Source organism: Perna viridis, chromosome 5, assembly GCF_037379345.1.
Source record: "Perna viridis isolate PV_CMFRI_1.1 ecotype Kerala chromosome 5, ASM3737934v1, whole genome shotgun sequence".
Classification (NCBI taxonomy): Eukaryota; Metazoa; Mollusca; class Bivalvia; order Mytilida; family Mytilidae; genus Perna; species Perna viridis.
Genome location: NC_142449.1, coordinates 21,270,572 through 21,291,021, shown reverse-complemented (window position 1 = coordinate 21,291,021; position 20,450 = coordinate 21,270,572). Strand labels below are relative to the sequence as shown.

General features: G+C 32.8%; 2 protein-coding genes across 3 annotated transcripts; one reads left to right on the top strand and one right to left on the bottom strand.

Moving 5' to 3' along the window:
- Positions 1-4,520: 4,520 nt before the first annotated feature.
- On the top strand, positions 4,521-6,431 carry LOC148616479 (uncharacterized). 2 transcript variants are annotated; one of them, XM_088583548.1, is made up of 2 exons: positions 4,521-4,586; positions 5,556-6,431. In XM_088583548.1, exon 2 carries the CDS (start codon positions 5,565-5,567, stop codon positions 6,333-6,335), a length of 771 nt encoding a protein of 256 aa, XP_088439674.1. In that variant the 5' UTR covers positions 4,521-4,586; positions 5,556-5,564; the 3' UTR covers positions 6,336-6,431. The 2 variants fall into 2 exon arrangements, with proteins under 2 accessions (XP_088439674.1, XP_088439673.1); XM_088583547.1 differs by having other exon boundaries at positions 4,568-4,703.
- Positions 6,432-6,946: 515 nt separating this feature from the next.
- On the bottom strand, positions 6,947-20,314 carry LOC148616478 (N-alpha-acetyltransferase 50-like). The gene is made up of 5 exons (XM_088583550.1): positions 20,229-20,314; positions 11,446-11,582; positions 10,016-10,135; positions 9,406-9,472; positions 6,947-7,988 (listed from the first exon to the last, which is right to left on the bottom strand). The coding sequence occupies exons 1-5, from the start codon at positions 20,234-20,236 to the stop codon at positions 7,820-7,822; spliced, it is 501 nt and encodes a 166-aa protein (XP_088439676.1). The 5' UTR covers positions 20,237-20,314; the 3' UTR covers positions 6,947-7,819.
- Between the last annotated feature and the right edge of the window lie 136 nt (positions 20,315-20,450).

Genomic DNA, 20,450 nt, shown 5'->3' with positions numbered 1-20,450 from the left:
ATGTAAATATTCTTGTAAAAATTTAAAAGAAATGCACTTGTAGTTTTCATTCAGAGATGTAATCTGAATCCCATTTATTTACTAGAGACTTACTGTGTTATTCAAATGTCTAAGGAGAACCACGGAGGAGTTACTGTTTTTGTTTCAAACGTAATTTGGTCACAGGTCGAAAGGTAAAGTTTCAAAATACTAGATATTACCTTTATAGAACAAGGTATATACTTACATCAAAATAAAATACATACTGGAAAACGGACATTACTTAAAAAACGGGATGAACTGAGGCTTATGTGTGCTATTTCCTCCGAAAAGGAAGAATATATATATATGAGAGATACATGGAGGTCCCTGTATACTACATTTCGTTCAATCATGGTGACGACGTAGAACTTTTTGAATGACGAATTCGATCTTATATAACCAACATATCCTTGTTCTATTAGCTTTTGTGTAAGCCGTTGAGCTATATCTACAGTACCTAGGTAAACTTCTCATTTAATGGGGTATTTGGACATGAGACACGGGAAAAGGGAATCGATGTTAATTCAGCAAACATTGATTATGAAAAATTCTGATTCCCATTTGGCTCCCAATGCCTTCATAGATATGGTAATCATTATTACTAAGTCCCTGCCGTCCATAAAACAAATCTCGGGTTGGCTATTATGGCAAGCTAAAGTAGACAAAAATGCCTATTCATAAATATTTATAAATGATTGTAAATATTCATAATTGAATTATAAATATTCATAACTGTCTTGGATTTATCAATATTTATATTTCATTTATAAATAAGCATTTTTGTCCACTTTGGTTTGAATAAAAAAATACTAGTATTTTAATTGCCATATCTATAAATATAAATAAATGAATTATTAATATTTATAATTGAATTATAAATATTTATAATTATTTATCAAAATCAATAAATAGGCATTATTTGTCCGTTTTGGGTTTCCTTAGACTATGGTGGTTTGGAACGTTAACCCGGTCATGCAGTTTTAAATAGACACATTTCACTAAATACTATATAAGATATAGTTATAAATTATAAAATTGCTCAGATCCCTTTGTTCCAGGTTCCTAAACAATAAAGGTAATAACCTAAAACGTAACGACGATCTTATCCAGACACTTTGAAAAGGAGGGGTACCGGGCCGAGGTTCCTCAGAAAAAGGGGTGGTCGGACATTGTTTGCCATTTTTGTCAATTTTACACATGAAAATAACAAATTTTCCAAAAAGGGGGTGCCAACCCCCTGCACCCTCCCTCCTGACGACTATGAAGTCAAACAGTGGCGTACGCGAAATTTACAACGGACCTTTCTCCAGGTAAAGTAAATATGCACGTATCATTTTTACTCGGAAGTCATGCGACTTCTGATTCTTATCAATCGACAGGACTTCAGGTTGATAACCGCAATAAAAGTACCTCCACCGCGAAAGATATCTGGCGGATGACTATTGAAATGTATCAAACTGATTACTTCATATAAATACATTGTCTGTTTTTAAGTTACATGATGTCTTCGTATATGGTCTCCTTCCTTTCATACAAAAACCTCTTGGACTTCATCACATTAGAATCAAACTTTATTCTATACCTCTCACTCTACTACACTCCCTTTACAAAACAAGTCTTGACTCTCCTGTTTCTGATCCCACCTCATCATTATACAGATTTGTTGCCATCATTTTGGATATTGGTTTCCACAGACTCTTTAAACCAGTTTGTGTGAAAAGCCAAGATGAAGAAAAACGATCATTTCTTCCACTACCGTTTGTAACAAAGGTATAGATGCAATTAATTTGGCTAACATCCTCCATCACAAAAACGTTACCAACAAAATTCCCCCATATTTCAAAGACAAATCCATACCAATTATTTCATATTCCTATACTTCACCCATTGTATCAAAAATTTTCAATTATAAAAGGCTATTGCAGAACCTCGAGATTGAGGACTTCAATGCTAAACCACCTGACTGTTCTTGCAAAACCTCCCAATTCAAATATGGTCCTTCTGGTCACGTCGTTACGGGAGATTTAACCATTATCGAAAACGAATCTCTACGTAATATCCTTTCTAAAGGTCCCAAGTACCGTGAACCACGCTCCATAAATTGGAATTATAACTTCAAAGTTCTTATGGATGCCGTCGAGGACTATGCAAGAAAATGGATAAAACGAGAACAAGAAGACATTGATTCTCTGTCAGAGTGGTTAAAGGCCGTGAGGTCTTTAATTTCGAAACGAATGAAAGTTTTAAGTAGGTCAATGAGTGCCAAGACTACATCAGTTTTCAAATAACCCAATGTAGCAAAAACGTTGTCTACTATACATGACAAATATGTTGTCGTACCAGCAGACAAAGCCCAAAACAACATTGTTTTTGTTTGCAAAACGTTTTATATCCAATGTTTATTATCAGAGGTAGACGTAGAAAATAATAGCAGTGATAAGACCTATTCTGCTACCACTCTCTCCAAAGAAGAGATTGTGGAAAACCATAAATCTGTGCTATCCTCTTTTGGTCTCTCTACCAAGGACGATGATTGTGATTTACCGTCTATGTACTGGATTCCTAAACTTCACAATAATCCATACAAACAACGTTTCATAGCTGGATCTGCAAAATGTACCACCAAACCTCTTTCAAAACTTTTGACTTCTATACCCACAACTGTCAAAGAGGGTCTGCAGTCCTACCATACCACTTGTTACTCCCGTAGTGGTATTAATTCAATGTGGATCCCGAAAAATTCGAAAGATCTTTTGGAGACAATCAGTTCAAGACTATTATCTGAATATAATAGCATTAAAACCTATGATTTTTCAACACTGTATACTTCTATTCCCCATACTCAGTTAAAATTCCGACTTAAAAACATTATACATGGTTGGTTTTTTTTTAAAAAAGATGGTACACCTAGATACAAATATATAGTTCTTGGTAGAGATTTTTCGTACTTTGTAAGAAATAATTCCAAATCATCTTCCAAATATACAGAGGAAGATGTTTACAAAATGCTGGAATTTTTAATCGACAACATATTTGTCCAGTGAGGTGGACGTGTTTTTCAACAAACGGTCGGCATTCCAATGGGAACAAATTGTGCTCCTTTACTTGCTGATCTATTTCGTCACTCTTATGAGGCTGACTTTATAGCTGATTTGATCAGAAAGAAAGAATATCTTTTGTCTAGATTCTTCAATCTCAGTTTCCGCTATATAGATGACGTATTATCTTTAAACAATCCTAATTTCGGGGATTTGATACATCGCATCTACCCAAAAGAACTTGAGATAAAGGATACTACAGACACTGTGAAGTCAGCCTCATATCTTGACCTACACTTAGAAATCGATGGTAAAGGAAAATTGTTGACCAAACTTTACGACAAACGTGATGACTTTTCATTCAGAATTGTCAACTTTCCTTTCATCTGTGGCAACATCCCTTCGGCTCCTGCGTATGGAGTGTTCATATTACAACTCATACGTTATGCCAGAGCTTGCCGAAACTACGCAGACTTTTTGTATCGCGCTAGAACTCTAACAAATAGGCTTCTGGAACAGGGTTATGTTGCTACAAGATTGAAGTCATCACTACAAAAGTTTTATGGTCGTCATCATGAACTCGTGGATCGTTATGATGTATCCATCAGCACCATGAAAACTGATTATTCAACGGGTCATAGTTTTCCTTCCCTCGTTTGTCTACCCCGGACTTGACTTTTTATGAGCAACTCGGTGGGTGTTTCTAGAAAAGCAGAGGACGCTTACCCTACCGGTACACCTGGTCCATGCTCCCAGTTTTTAGTGGAGTCCGAGTTGCTCATTTACTTTTGTTACTTTGTATGTATGATTTTAGTTACTTTATGTTCTTTGTTGTGCATGTCTGTTTTCCATGTCTGGTCTTTGTCCCTGGATTACATTCTTTTGATTACCGCTATAACCTTGGTTCCCTTGATTACTCTTACAGTGTAAGATACAAGATAAACGTCAACGTAATAACAAACAGTTAGAGCGGACCCATGTGGGATCTGGGAGTAGGCAAGAGCGTCAACACAGCAGCCCAGTCGCTAGTAGGACATACTCTGACCGAGTTCTTCGATTACATTGAGAAACAAAATATAAACGAAATGAAACTAGATTGAAATTTTGAATTACTTTCATTTTATTCCAGCTAGAATCTTGGTTCCCTTGATAACTCTTTTAATCATCAGTATTGTGTGGATGTGTAGTTTTAGTAGTGGTGAAAGCGCTAGTCTCGTTGTTTTTTTTTTTTTTTTTTTTTTGGAAAACAGATAGAATAAATTACCATCAGCGGATTATAAAGTTTTAAAAAATACCTAAAAATATCCCATGAACTCGGGACGTTTTTAATTAAATAACATATATATTCAGTAATTCGCGGTCCTCGTTCATCTTTCGTTCCGTTCAAAATGTTCGTTTCTGTATTTAATAAGTCTCCGTTGTTCTTCTAAATTTACAACAGTTATTTCCGTTTCCTTTTACAACTTTCACTTTCGTTTTACCTGTGAGGGAGGTTCTAAAGAATTTACCATACATTTTTATGATAACGTAAGCTTAATATAATAATATACCGATTGTAGTCCGAATTTCATATGAATGACCCTGTTACCCTCTTCTTCACAACTATTGAAATTAGAACACCACGCCCACTACTTTGAAAGAGGGGTAGGTTTAACTTTAAGATAGAGATTTTCATAAATTGATGTTTGATTCATGTACGTCAGAAAATTATGCTTAAAGGGGCATAACTTTTCCGGGGACAGAATTTCCTGTTTTAATTTGCACAACTACATATTGTTTACTTACTAGATACCAAGTTTCATGAAATTCTATTCAATAATTTGTGAGGTGTGATGACTAAGATGGACTGACAAACATGTTAAAAACCAAGCACCTCCAACTTCATTGAGTTGGGTATAAATGTCAATATATCAGAAAAGGGTATTGCAGGGTCAGATAAAATTATGACAAGTTGATTGTTGACTGTAGTTAAAATGTACTACCATAAAGTTTCATGTGTCATTCAAGTGAAATAATAATTCAATTTCAGATGCAACACACTTTCTGATTGGATAAAATATTTTGTCCATCTCATAGACCAAATTTTGTAATGTGACTATGACATCGTTAACCTTTCTCAATGATTACCGCATAATTTTTTTTTACTAAAATTAAATGCACATTTGAAAATAACATTCTTATCAGGTTATGTAGTGTGACCATGTGATTGAGATTATAACTATCATTCCGTAATTCTTTTTTGTCCATACCGTGGTTATGATAACATTTCTAAAAATATCTGAAGGAATAAAAGGAAAAACCTACAACATTTTTTAGCTTCTGAAAATATGAAGTTACCAGTGTCTTTTGACTGCATTAAGAAAAGGGGATGGAAATGCCCTCAGCATTTTACCACATGACAATACTGCACCAATAACAATATCTCACACTCTTCTCATGTGAATTAACCACTTTTTTAGTACTTTTAAAATACAATTAGTCTTACGCTGATTACAGGAGCATAAAATGGATATCAGTCATTTCATCAAATATTTCAAGAAGCAAGTGAGACCCCAAATTATTGACATATTCAGGCAATTTGAGACTGTAGTGGAAGCAAGCGTAACTGATTTTGATATTCCTATTGGTGAATCACAGAGACATAAATTTATCCATGGAAAGATATTTGAAAACAGTATCAGTCAAGCTGCAAAAAATAGCTTACCTGATAAAAAATTATTAGATGAATTCAAATCACTATACTCAGACTTTTGTAGCCATGGTGCCAATTTGGACCATTATATGGTTGGAATGAAAAATGCTGGATCAGTTGCATGGAGTATCATTCAGTATATGAGATTACAGCAGGGATCATACAACTTAGGACAAAAGATAAAGAATACAGGCTATCCTGCACTTAGACCAAATTTGTTAATTGACTTCATACAACCAACATTGATCTATGATTTCAAGTTTTCAACCCTAAGTACGAGGGAAGAGTATGAAAGTAAATACCTTGTTAATGGACTAATCCAAGTATTGATATACTATCTGTGTACAGGAATTACTCCAGAAAATGTTAAACTAGGTGTTTTGGTCTTTTACATTAAATTGAATAAAGTTGTATTCTATTCATCTAATTTACATTATGATGGATTTTGTGTGAGACTTCTTAAAGAACACATGGAGATGCACAATCCTGATAGTGATACCGATACTATGCCAGAATTAGAATTATCTATTAGAGACACTTCTGTTGATGAAGAATCAATGCCCCACCTTGAAAGCCTATCATAGAAGAGAAATTTTCTTGTACTTATGAAAAACCTGGTGATTTTTTTAAGAATTATTATTGGAAGTACTGGATATATTAAATAAGTTTTGTGATGGTCATGCTTGATTTTTATTGTTTACAAATCATTCTCAGACACATCAAAGCATAATCTAATCAATGTTAACATCCTAACTTAACACTTTAAAATACATTTATTCATGGGTAGACCTCAATCATAATATTAATTTTACTTGCTTTTCCAACCAATTCATTATTAGATTTCAACTTTTTATGTAGCTGGTCACACTGGTACATATAAAGAATAATTTTTAATCATTTCAAAATTAAACAATAAATCTGCCCTTAGAAAAAATGAAAACAAGCAGCAATACATCAAAATTTCATGACATTCAGGTTACTATAGCTAAAGATATTGCACAAAATGAGAAAATAAACAAGGACTACAGCATCATATTTGTGGTTGTAGAAAAAAATATTGATATATGAAACTGAAAAACAAGTCATAAGGAAATTATATTGGTGTGTGTTTTTTTTCAATACAAAATGTATTTGTACTTGTGTAATACTGTCAGTGCATTTTTAATTAGACAAATAAATTAGTAACTACACAACATTTGAAATTCATACCATTTAATATAAAACTAAAGAGTGAAAATCAAGAAGATACAAAAACATGACATATTATCAAATAATACAGCATTATAGATTTAAAATGAAGAAGTTTATTTAAATGTTCAGTTATTCTATAAATTGTTATTCTAGAAATTGAGATAAGCAATACTAAGGAGAGGGACAGACTAGAACATGTTCTTATAGAATAAAGACAGAAAAACATAAGAAGTAATGGAGTATATGTATAATGTCTAAAATTTATAGACAAATATATACCTAAGCTGTAGAAAACACCACAGTTTAAAAGAAAGAAAAATCACTTGTCACATTTGTATTAAATTCATACTATAAGTTGATTTTAGTGCAATAATAAATAAATGATAAATATCAATAAAAAAATATCTGAAGAAATACCAACAACATGATATTGTCTTGAGGAATTTAGAATGTTAAAGGACTTTAACATGACCAAAGGGAGGTAATAAATAATACAAATAACATTTAACCCTAACAGATAAACAAAACTCAACTTCCAAAGGATGAACCGTAGGAATAAAACAATTTATATTTCAGGAATTCTTCCATGAAAGGATTGATTAACTATGTACATGTATGTATAAACATTGAAAGAGTTGTTTTAAAAAGTAGTATCATAAAAAAATGACGAAAATTAAATTCAGTATTCCAAACGTTAGACATCCAAAATCATGTCCGCATTAATAAAAATGTGCCTTTGTGGAATAAATCTAATAAACCCAGCAGAGTATGCACTACAATCTAGATTTACATTTCTTATCCATAACCTAATTTTTCATACATAATAAACTTTGTTACACCACACTGACCATGACCAAGTAAAAATACAAAAATACTTTTACTTTTCTTTTCCTTTTGACAGTTCATTATTTTTTCTAAAGGATTTCTGTAAAACATATGCATCTGCAGGTTCAATTCTTTTATAATAGTTCTTTTTTTCTTCTACAATCTCAAATCCAAATTTTTCATAAAATTTAATTGCACCTTCATTGTTCACTTGCACATGTCTGAAATATAAAGGAAAAAAGTCACACTAAAGTAAGTCACTGAACAGAATACTGGTATTCAATACATGTACATGTCATAGATGCCAACTCCTTTGTGAAACAATCAGTAAAAAAAACTAGGTTTTCAAGTTTGCCACATTTGTAAGTAATCCTAATTAGTATTAGTGGTCAAATGGCCACCCCATGTAGTAATTTACTACAAAAGTTTATGAATATTGTTTACATGTGTGAGTAATTTGCCTCCATGCTGTCAGTTAGCAGAAAAGGTAAAAATGTTGATTTTCAGTATTTTTTATTCAAGTAAATTTTGTGAAGAATTTATGCGGACATTGTACCACTAGAGTAATGATTTTGAAAGCCTTATTTTCCAAGCTTTGCAATGGTATGCAACTTTAAGGTTTAACAAGTAATGGAAACGTTAGAAGTGGTTAGTGAGACCTCAACACTTCTTCACCAAAATTACATTACAGATAGATCCCACCATGCTGAACACTTTTACCCAATCTCAAAATTTGGTTAAACCTAACGATTTTGGAGATATATGCAAAAAACTACTGTCTGACCCCTATGTCCTAATTTAGTAACAGTGGCCATGTTTTTTAACAGATCAAAAATCGATATTCTAAAAAACAAGCATATTAAGTTTCATCCAAATCCATTCAGTAGTTTCAGAAGAGAAGGTGTTTGAAGAATTGTTAATGATGACGACGATGGATGCCAAGTGATAGCAATAGCTCACATGGCCTATGGCCAGTTGAGCTAAAAATGGGTTTTGTTCACTATTTGGAAACAATAAGATTGATCTTAACTGAGATCAATAACATTTGTGTGCATGCTCTGATTTCCTATTGCATTTATTTCAATGGAATCTGCAAAGCGTCCAAACGATCATAATAAGTTACTATACCAGCAATGGCTTGAACCAGAAATGGGAAATCTATAAATATTAGACTGTTGATTGTAAGACCATAATTATATTCTATTAAAAATTCGTAAAAATTATGTACAAATTTTAAAGAATAGACATGCAGAAGTATCACATATAGAGCTATTCCAGAAAAAAAAAAATGTATCTTGGGGACAGAACACAGTTGAATTATTAATGTGTTGGTGGACGTAAAATTTGAATTTTTCTTACGAAACAAATGTATTTCATCTTTATTTTACTGTATTGGTGGAAATCCTTCATATTATGAGCTTGCTTTCTGTCCCTAGGACACACTTTTTTATGGAAAAGCCCTTATAGTAAAAATAGACCAGTAACATTTCTGGGCCTGCAACAACATTACATATTCACCAACACTAATGATAAAATCTTGATTACCATTAAAACGGAAATCTGCTAAAAACAGAATAAATCATTATTGAATTATCATTTAACCAACTTAAACACAATTTGCTATATACATGTACTTACAAAAAGACATTATCAAAATTCCCATCTTCTTCACAGATCTTTAAAACATGTTCTAACATCACAGTACCTTTCAATGAAAACAGTATATTTAACAGTGAAACAGAATAGTATAAAAAGTAAGTACATTTTAGTAAAATAACACAAGGCCAACTCAAGTTGTACATGTTATTGGTAATTTCACCCTAACCTATGAAAACTATTCAACCCCATTTTTTTGGGGTAATTCTCAGATATTATATCTTCTTGATTCATGGAGTTGTACCTTTTCCATGTTTGCTATCAACCTATCTTACATCTTAATTCATTGCAAGCTCTCAGATAAAGAGTTGAAAGCTTATTTTCAAGTACCTTGTAACAGGTTGGACCTGATGTAGACACATCAAAATCATAGCCAAATGTGCAACATATAATACAGATTAACTGAAACATTCATGTTTGTTAATCATCTTGCTCGATCCATGATTGCACCTCACATGATTCGCATGTGTTGCACTTTTGGCTGTATCAGTTCAGAAGATATTAATAACCGTAATATGCAATGTGTTTTTCTACTTTTTTTGGTGAACACTGTATTCAATATTGCACCAATATTCTCCATTCAATGACCTACCTATATGTAATCTTCTGTAAGGTGCTAAACATCCCAATGTCATGATATACAATCTTCTCTGGTTATCAGATGTATCAATACGACAACAAACAGCACCAACCACTATATCATTGAAATATGCTGAAAATGATTTACAAAAAAAAACATGAAAATTATTAATTGAAATCACACAAATCATTTTCAAGAATATCTTGATTCTGGACTCCTTAAAAAAAAGTTTTACCGAATAACATCATAACAAGTTGTGACTTTTCAGTAAGAAGTACATTTTGGAACCTTTTTGCGACATTGACAGTCAATCATTAATAACATCAACATTTTGAAGAGAATTTTAAATTCTTATACATAGCATTTATTCTGCAAAACCTATGTTGTAGAAAGGTATACAGAAAAACATATTCTTTTATACATTTTTGCATGAGTGTTGAGGAAGAAACATTCAACAACAGTTGTGAACAAATATTAAGAAAATAATGAAGTATTAGAGAGAATCCAGTAAATCATTTTCGATCCTGATGTACTGACACAGTTTTCAGAATTTTAATTGTTTTGTTTAATTCATTATAGCTTTGAATTTGATTACATGTATATTATATCAAATACCATATTGTCAATTGGCCAAATTATCACGTTACTCATAACTTCAACTGCAGTCGGATCAAAAATAATTACTGGACAAAGACAACAACAGATAATTAAATGTAGTACAAGAATATCAATGCCATTAATGTGTGACTTTTCAAAAATGTTTACAAAATGCAGGGAAGGGGAGATAATCACTTTTACTTTTTTCTTCTATTTCAATCATTGTATCAAATGGTGAAGAATTTGACAGTTTTGTTAATTGAGCCTATTTCCCCTAGATCTCCCAAGATATACACTGTATACTACTTAAAGTGTTACTTTGGTTTTGTACAAAATTTCTTTTTATGAGTTTTGGGCAAAGAACCATGGAACCTTTATAATGTACATACATGTGTACAAACAAAAGCTTTCAAGATTTTGTTATATGGCAGTGATTTTCCTTCTGTTTTAAAGAAGGGACCTGGGGCCCATGCAATTAGGAAAAAGAGCAAGAAATTTTGACAGGGAACTAATCTATATATGTGAGTGCAAGGACTTTAATACAGTATTTTAAAAATAATTTATAATTAAAATCATTGATGAGAACCGTTAGTTTTCATTGTTTTGGTCCATGATGTGAACTCTGGATGACAAATTCAACAGTAGTGAGGACTTAATAATACATTAAATAACCTCTATTCTTATCATGTTTAAAAACACAATTGGGAATTTTACTGCCAGAATTTTTGGAAATTTGGATATTTCTATTAGGAAATAGGGCCAAATTTCACACACAAAAATTTGATTTTAAAAAAGGGTCACTGTATGGTATAGTGTATTAAAGATCATTTCCACATGTATGTTACCTAATTTAGCAAGTTCTCCCACTTCTAAGACATCTTTGTAGAATTTATCATTATATGTAACTGGAAAAACAACTTGATTTAGAAGCTTGAGTTGTTTTATGTTGTGAGGAGTAATATCTCCCAGCTCAGTATGACCCCTGAAAAATAAAAATAAATGGTATCTCTTAATATCACTTTAATACATAAAAGTAACAATAATTACTATGTTCATAAGATAAATTCACAATTCTCAAGTTTAATAAAACATTAGTTCATGTATTGAAAGTCAAAGGAAACTGTATGGACTGTCCAATATGTTTGACACTAATACATGGACATCCAACAGGTCTGACACAAATACATAGAACATCCACTACGTTTGACACCTATACATGGACCGTCCAATGTGTCTGACAAATATCCATGGACTGTTCAACACTAATACATGGAATGTCAAATGTTTGACCCTACTACACAGAACGTCCTATATGTTTGACACATATACATGGACCGTCCAATATGTTTGACACTAATACATGTACCTGGATTACCAGGAGAAAGCATCCTGATAAAAATTAGCAGTTGCTCAGTAGTCCACGGCTACTAGATTTTGAGCTGAGCAACCAATTTTTTCGATAAAATATGGTCTGGGCTACCAGCTTGTATTTTCTCAATTTTAACCATGTTGAAATAATTTTAATAATTAAACTACAGCTATTTTTCCTGAAGTTCAAGCATACCCATATGTACTAACTTCCTTATCATACATGTACATGTACATTGTAAAGGCATCTTTTATTATATATAGGTTATTCAAGGAATGTTTTTAATTTTTGAACAGGCTATACAAAATACATGTAACCTGGTTTCTGGCAATATACACTCACAAACCACTTCAGTGTAAACAAGTTATTGAGTATAACCTTTTAACAAATTAGAAACTTTCCTTACAATTTAACTTCTAATGACTGACAGTACAAATATTAATAATTGATTTATAACCAAAACAGTATTTTGTTGGGGGATTATTTGAATTTAGAAGTGCCGACCAATCGACACTAATGACCTCATACATGCAGTACCAAGCCAGGCTATACAAAATAATCTGGCTTGCTCAAAGAGAACCAACCAATCTGAAAGCTAGTTACTAATCTAATTAAATTTATGTATATGTTAAAATTATTAATGGCTTACTTTATATATACAAACTAAACATACATGTAGCATTAAATTGCACAAGTTGCCTTGCTACATGTAGGTATACCTATACTTGTACAGAAAGTTGATATGGGACAGCAACCAAAATTACTTACAACATAATAAATATGCCCTAACTTGACACCAATCCACCAATTAAGAGCTGAGATTTTTGTGACAAAAATTTTCTCTATCATTCCATATAGTGAAAATTGGCAAAGTACAACAAAACAGGAAGTTAATATTGGAGAATGGAGAGCAACCAAAATGACTTAAGTGTATGCCCCATCTAAACAACCACATGCAAAACTAGATATCATTGAGATGGGAGCCATCTCTGTGGTGCCCCGCTGTCAATAACATGTGGTAAATAAGCTGACATGAAGCATTATTTGAATTTATTATGACATACCCTCTGGTGTTGGTTAATATACATGTCAAATATAAACTTTGAAATCATAACAGTTCTCAAGATATAGAGCGGACACGATCTTTACCACAGGACATGGGGTTGTCAACTGAAACCAAAGTTTTTGACCTTGACCTTTGGCCTAGGAAGTTGGACATACATTATGACACACTCTGGTGTTGGTTAATATATATGTCAAGTATAAACTTTGAAATCATAAGTCCTCAAGACATAGAGCAGATACGATCTTTACCACAGGACATGGGGTTGTCAACTGCAACCAAAGTTTTTGTCCTTGACCTTTGACCTAGGAAGTTGTACATAATTATGACACACCCTCTGGCGTTGGTTAATATACATGTTAAGTATGAAGTATGAAATCATAACGGTTCTCTAGATATAGGGCAGACACAAATTTCTTACAGATGGACGAACAGACTGATCATTACAGGGCGACCCGCCTAAGGAGGGGCCCTAATTAGAAATCAAACCATCTATTGGGAGCTGAGGTAACTGCCACAAAATTCAGAGAATGGATGGACTAGCAGACAAGGTGATTCCAATATACCAACCACTTACTAAGTATGGGTATATTTTTTTTTCTATACTTTTTTCATAATTTTTCTAGAACATCTTCTATTTTAAAGAGATCCATTCTCTTTTACTAAGTTAAACTGTATTATCCAAGCATCAGGAAAATGCTTACCGTGATACTTATAAAATTGCAGTGAAATTAAAGTTTTCCACACCTTTTTTTGCAGGGGACATAGGAACGCTTTTCTTTTATTTCCAAATTGGAAGTTGAAGTGTTGAATATGGTGTTTCTGCTTAAAATTACATTGATGAACTGTTAATGGCTTTGTGTTTTTCTTGTTATCAACTATAAGATTAACAATTTCAACTATAAATTTAAGGTATTGTACCATTACCCAAAATTTCCCAATTTAAAGAATTGACACATATTTTACCAAATAAAAGAGAACAGTGTAGTTTTGAATATAGCCACCTATATCACTGGCTTGTTTCTAGCCCCTTCTGGTCCCTCATTCATAAATTAGTTTAAAAAGTCATAACCCCCAAATTCAATCCCAGTCCTCCATTTGTAGTATAGCACCTTGCAATACAATGTTAAATGCCTGAACAATTCTGACTCCAAGCCAACTTCTCATTAATCACTCTATCCCCCAAAATACAATGTATCATGTGCTTTGCTGGGAAGTAGTGTCTACCAATTTGAAAGTTTTTGGTGTGACTCTTGGGTTGGGGGAGGGGGCGGGAGTCGAAACCATAATCTGCTGCTGTCGAACCAAGTTATGCAAACTCTTTTTCGTGCCAAACTCGACAATAGGTCCTGCAGAAATAGACAATGTTCAGGACCTGTCCAATTCTTTCTGGACCTACATATGTACCATTATCTATGACTCATACAGTTCATATATCTTTTTTCTTTCTCTAAATTTTCCAACAGTCATATACAATCATCATTACATAAAACACATAACTTATATTCTTCACAAATATCACAACATGATTTAGTATGCAAAGAATACATATACTCATTAAGAAATGTATATATTATTGAAAAATATTTTTGTAAATAATGGGGGGTTTTACAAAAAATCAGAGGATAATAAAAAATGATAAAATATAAAGGAGAAATATGTCAAGAGAAAAAAACAAAAAACAAAAACAAAAGAGGAGAAGTCCTGTTTTCTGATTTGAAATGCATTAATAAATCATTCATTTCACTTACATACATTGTGAGTCCTAGACATTAAATATATTTTGGAATTTTCTCCACTTATTATTGAACTTAGTAATATACTTATTTTTTACTGCTAACATTTTTATATCTTATACATATCTTGCAACTTACATTTTAATGCTACTATAGATAAATTGTTTTTTGTTTGTTTGTTTGTTGGGGTTTAACGTCCAAGCAGCAAAATTTCAGCTATATTCAGACAATGAACATGAAATGGATGATAAAATGAACATGAAATGAAAAAAAAAGGATGGGTCACAAGGATAATAGGGTCGACAAATTTTGATTGCCACTGGAAAAAGGGGGGATGGGTAAGGTCGGGCAATTTAGCCTCCTGTGGCGGAGCACAAAGGTTCCTACTCCTATCGAATACCACAGCAGGGTTCTTTAACGTGCGAGGAACGTGGCATCTTTCCCAACACGGTGCACCACTATGGTTTGCGGTCAGGTTTTCCGTATTATAGCCTGACAACCCCAGCATGTAACATGCCAAGGGTATCCCATTCCACCACCTGGGGCACACATCCCAGTTGCTCTGTGGGCAGAGCGCCTAGCCCCCGGCTAGGTTTCTGAGCACTATTTAGTCGCCTTATACGACAAGCTTAGCGCTGCTGCAGGCCTATTCTTTTAACACCCGGACCTGCACGGGGCTAAATTGTTTTTAAAACACCTTGTTTCATAAATATATTTCTTGATATTAAAAAATATAATGTTTTGGGGGTCATTTTTATGAAGTTTTGAAACATCACCAAAAATAAAACTCAGTTTTGTAATTGGAATACTTAAACCACGTGAAAGAAACCAATATTCAACATTATGTAAAAAATCTTGAACTATGTTACAATTTCATAGCAAATGTTCTATTGTTTCATTTTCTTTGCAACAAATTGTACAATAAGGATCATCAACAATTTTCATTTTAAAAAGAAGCATATTTGTAGTAAGTATATAATGGTTTATTCTATACTGAAGCCACTGGAGTTAAGTATTCTTAGTGAATACAAATGGAAGCTTAAAAATTCCATTCTAAATTATGTTCCCTTAGTAGTTCACTCCATTTTTTTGTCCGTTAGGACGGATTTCATTTTTCACTAATATATTGTACATATCTTTTGACCCTTTATTACTTCTAATAAGGTTTTGAAATACAGAAGGTATAAATGGTCTACATAGAATAGTGGTACCTTTTAAAAAATATTTTGCAGCTGTTTTTACAGCTGCTCTCAAACTATTGTATTTCATAACATCAATATTCATTCCATACTTTTGGTGTAACTGTTCTAAGTAAAAAATGAACCGTCAGAATTATACAAATCATTAATATAAATAATACCATGTTCAAACCAATCTTTGAAGCATGGTGGCTCATTATCTATTTTAATAATATTGTTTAACCATATAGGATTTGAAAGAAAATATTCCCAATTCATGTCTCTTTCTCTGTCAATTAACATTTCCCAAGATCTTAAAACATCTTTCCAAAAATAATTTTTTATCTTAAGATATAACTTTTTCATATAGGCACTACCACAACTAAACAATTTGTTTTTGTCAACATAAGACAAAAAATATTTTGCCATTTACAATTTTTTTGACAAACTCTTCTGATCCAAGTTGATTTCAATGCATTTATAAATACATTTAATGTAATCATTTTCAGTCCACCTTCTGAGTATTCTTTACATAAAATACCTTTTTTAACCTTATTGACTGGTGAGTTCCAAATAAATGTAAACATGAGGTCATTTATTTTTTTGACAGTTACTTCATCAGGGTTTGGTAAAGAAATTATCAAGTGGTTTAGTATTGGCAGAACTAGAGACTTTATGACTGTAATTCTACCAATAACAGTAAGGTTTCTTTTTTACCACTGTTTTAATAATGATGAGTTCATATAATTAATGGATTACCCCTTTTATCTGTTATTGCACTACCTACAAAATGTACATGTAATAGCACTTCAGATTGGTTTAACCTTCTCAGATTTGTATGAGAAAAAAACACACTCATCATTGTATCATGTTCCTCTAAAACTTTTGAGGAGAAAAATAAAAAAAGATTTTACTTTCAAATTTGTGTCATCAGTTTAAATTCATACATTTCAGACTGTTCATTGTTATGGAACAACATCTAGACACAATAGTAGAATTTTTCAGACTGTGTGTAGTTTGTCCACTGATTTCGACAGCTTTGTCAAGGTGTGCATGCCACCCAGAAACAAGTTGAAATAATCATGCTGTCTTGGGAGGATAATCTTTAATTTGCTTGGTCACCTCCCAAACAGCTGATTATAAATCAAAGACTGAGTCTTCAATGTCTGTAACTGTCAAATATTCTCTGCCACTGATTTCGGCTTAAGTTGCATTATACATATGGGATTTAGGTGCACTGTTTCGTACACAAAACTGACCTGGTCTAATTTGGTATAACTTAAAAATAAAAGGTGTAACTTGGTGAAAATATTGATTGTGGGTAGTAGAGCAATTGTACATAAATAGATGCAATACTTGTGAAGGTAAAGAGGTGTAAAATGCATGCTTTAAGCCAGGTCCTCAATGGATTGGATTGTCTTCTCTGCACCAACTGGCTGTTTTTCAAAAATGCAAAATTTCGCAAACTTTCAGAAATTAAAATCATGAACAAATGAGCAGAAAAGCGTACACATTTCATTTGTTTTTTTTAACAATAATCCATGCCAACATACTTTTTCTGGCAGTTTTTAAGCGCCTGATATTTTAGAAAACCTGTTTTTTGACAATTAATTTTGGAAAGGCACCAAAAATTTGTTATGAAAACTGTTGTATATTTTTATTATGTTACCATGGCTACAGATTTTCATAACAAAATAGAAAAGAATATCTATCTTTTTTCATGGATCTCCATAATGTAAGGTTTTGAAAAATATGTACTTTTTACAGGACAAAAATGTTGGATTTGCTTTTTTAAGTGTCTCAATATAGCTTTATTTCCAAAAATTGTCATAAAGTTATCTGCAGTGACCTATCTATACCTTACTTCCAACATCCAAAATGGTATGAATGTGATATGCTCTAAAATCGAGTGACTTCCGGTAGAATCTTGGTTCCCTTGAAATGATAGCATACTCTTTCGGAACTGTGATGAACCAAAAGTTTTCTATCAAAACAACTGGTTTCTCTGAGCCATATTTAACAACTGGCAATGGCAAGATACATGTATAGATATTGGAGTCCTGATAATATATATGACCAATTGTAACCAGCCCCTGTGTTTGAATCGGAAACTGGGTAAAATTAAATAAATATTATATACATTCAATGCTAACTGATCATTTTATCTTTAAATGTATACTTACCGCTCTCATACAAGCAAATACAATGTACGTGTAAACACACATAGATCAACATGCACGATATTTTTTAAGAAAGGTACATTTAAGCGGTCTTTGAGTTGCTTATGATATTGACCAAGGAACCAGATTAAAGAACTGGCAATGAATACTCATAGATACTGGGGCCCTGCTAATGTATATGACCTATATAGTCTTGTAACGAGCTCTGTGCCTGAATTGGAAACTGAGTAATGTTCAGTGCTAACTGATCATTTCGTGTAAACTTTCTGTTTTCATACAAGCATAAGAGGTGCATTTTAAACTCGTAAGAAGTTACAACTATGACACTATGGCAGTAAACATAGCACAGATCTGCAGCATAACCTGGAGTATACATATATAATTATGCAAATCATATGCGAATATAGTACTAAAATTACGAGTGCAAGAAGTTGCTTACAATGTTAGCAACTTAAAAATGACTTAACAAACATCATGATTATCAGGACTACCTGGAAACCACCAACAGGCAACACAGCTGACTAGATTAATTCCTTTTGGGATTAACAGGGGCTGCTCTGGCTTCCAAAATTTTGTCACCAGAAAAATCGCCAGCTGACATTTTATGTCGCCAATTTTCAGAAATTAGAGCCAGAGGGTGCCAAAAAAAAAATTATACTTTTTAAAAAAAAATTACAGTATTACATGTACGTGTAAGTCCACAAATGAATTATCTTTGTCAATTCATGAAAAATAACCTCTCCATTCATGATATACATGTGCCCAAGATGCACTCTTGATGCATGTATAAAGCAGATTTTAGCTCTAGTCTGTCACTTTCATATGCATAAAATAATAAAATACTACTCCAGAAACAGGAATTTTATTTCTATCAAGGACTTTATATTACTATTCTCACTTAGTCCCTGATTTTAAAGCATGTTCACCATTGTCCTTTATGGTATAATTTATCTTATAATATAATTTGATTTTTTTTTTTTTAAACAAACTTGATTCTTTTTTTTTTCAAGTGATAAAATTTCTAGCAAACTACATTTTGTACCATGGACCATTAATTGTGTCCCTGTTTAATTATCTTGATATCTGAATAGTATTTCCTTAAATAGATTTTGGGAATCCCCATTCTTTTTGAATACCAATTTTCCCGCTAAAAAGTCACATGGCAAAAGTGTAAACAAATGTCCACCATTTTCTTTCAATTCTAAGCGTTTAGACACATCCTGATGGGATAATCATTGTTAATTGGATTTAATTTATTCTGTTATTAGGTAAGTCTGTTTCTGAATGTATCACATGGTTAAGCAGGGCTGTGAAGCTTGTATTTGGCCACGTGCACATGGCCATAGTTGTGTTTACCTTTGACCAGATGATGACAGTTTTGATTGGCTCAATAATATATATACATTTGACTGACACCTCCCATAAGGATATTGTCAGTCTGGTCTAATTACCGTTAATTGCCTTCAGTCGCAAATTGGTCATGGCCAGTTAACTCTGACCAGGTGTCAACATAATTTGATAATTAGATAAAATAACCCTTGCTGATAAACTTCCTGTCAATTTTAATATACAAAACTTAGGCGCCAAGAGAATCACCAACTGGTTATTTTTGTCGCCAGATCAAATCAAAAATGGCAAATTGCGACATTGGCGAAACCCAGCGTGACCCCTGGATTTAGCGCTGCAGATATTTTTGATGGTGGTCATAACAAAAACAAAATATCTCCAATAACCAATCCCGAAAAGGATCTGAATATGACCATTAAAAAAAGCGACACACGACATGTTGAAATGTTGGGCCAAGTATGGACACTACATTCAATCTTGAATTTTCTTGCAGGATTGCCAATTCATCTCCCAATCATCTGTCTACACAAGAGCTTGGGGACACAGTAAAAACCCAAATTACATGTATATAGCTATAGGACCAGAGTAAATCATACTAAATGGAGTACATGTTCAATGGTCAATTAACATGAATCGTAATTATGTGTAATGCATTTAATGAGAAAATTCACAACCAGAACTGACCAAAGGAATCTGCAACATACGCAAGACTATTGTTTATCATAGCAGTGATCAAAACAGCAATTTGTTTTTACCTAGTCATTTTTCACATGTGTTCCCGCTTCAAGACCGGAAGTTTTCAAAATGACTTTTGACAGGTGCCCTAATGGGTAACACAAACTGCTACTTATGTAAAGATCGTGACTTTTTATAATAAAATGATTTCGGATTTATGACTTGGCTACATTTGAGTTTGCTTTAAAAATATGGACAAATAAAAAAAAATTCAGTTACGGTTTAAGTTTTCACAGGTTCCT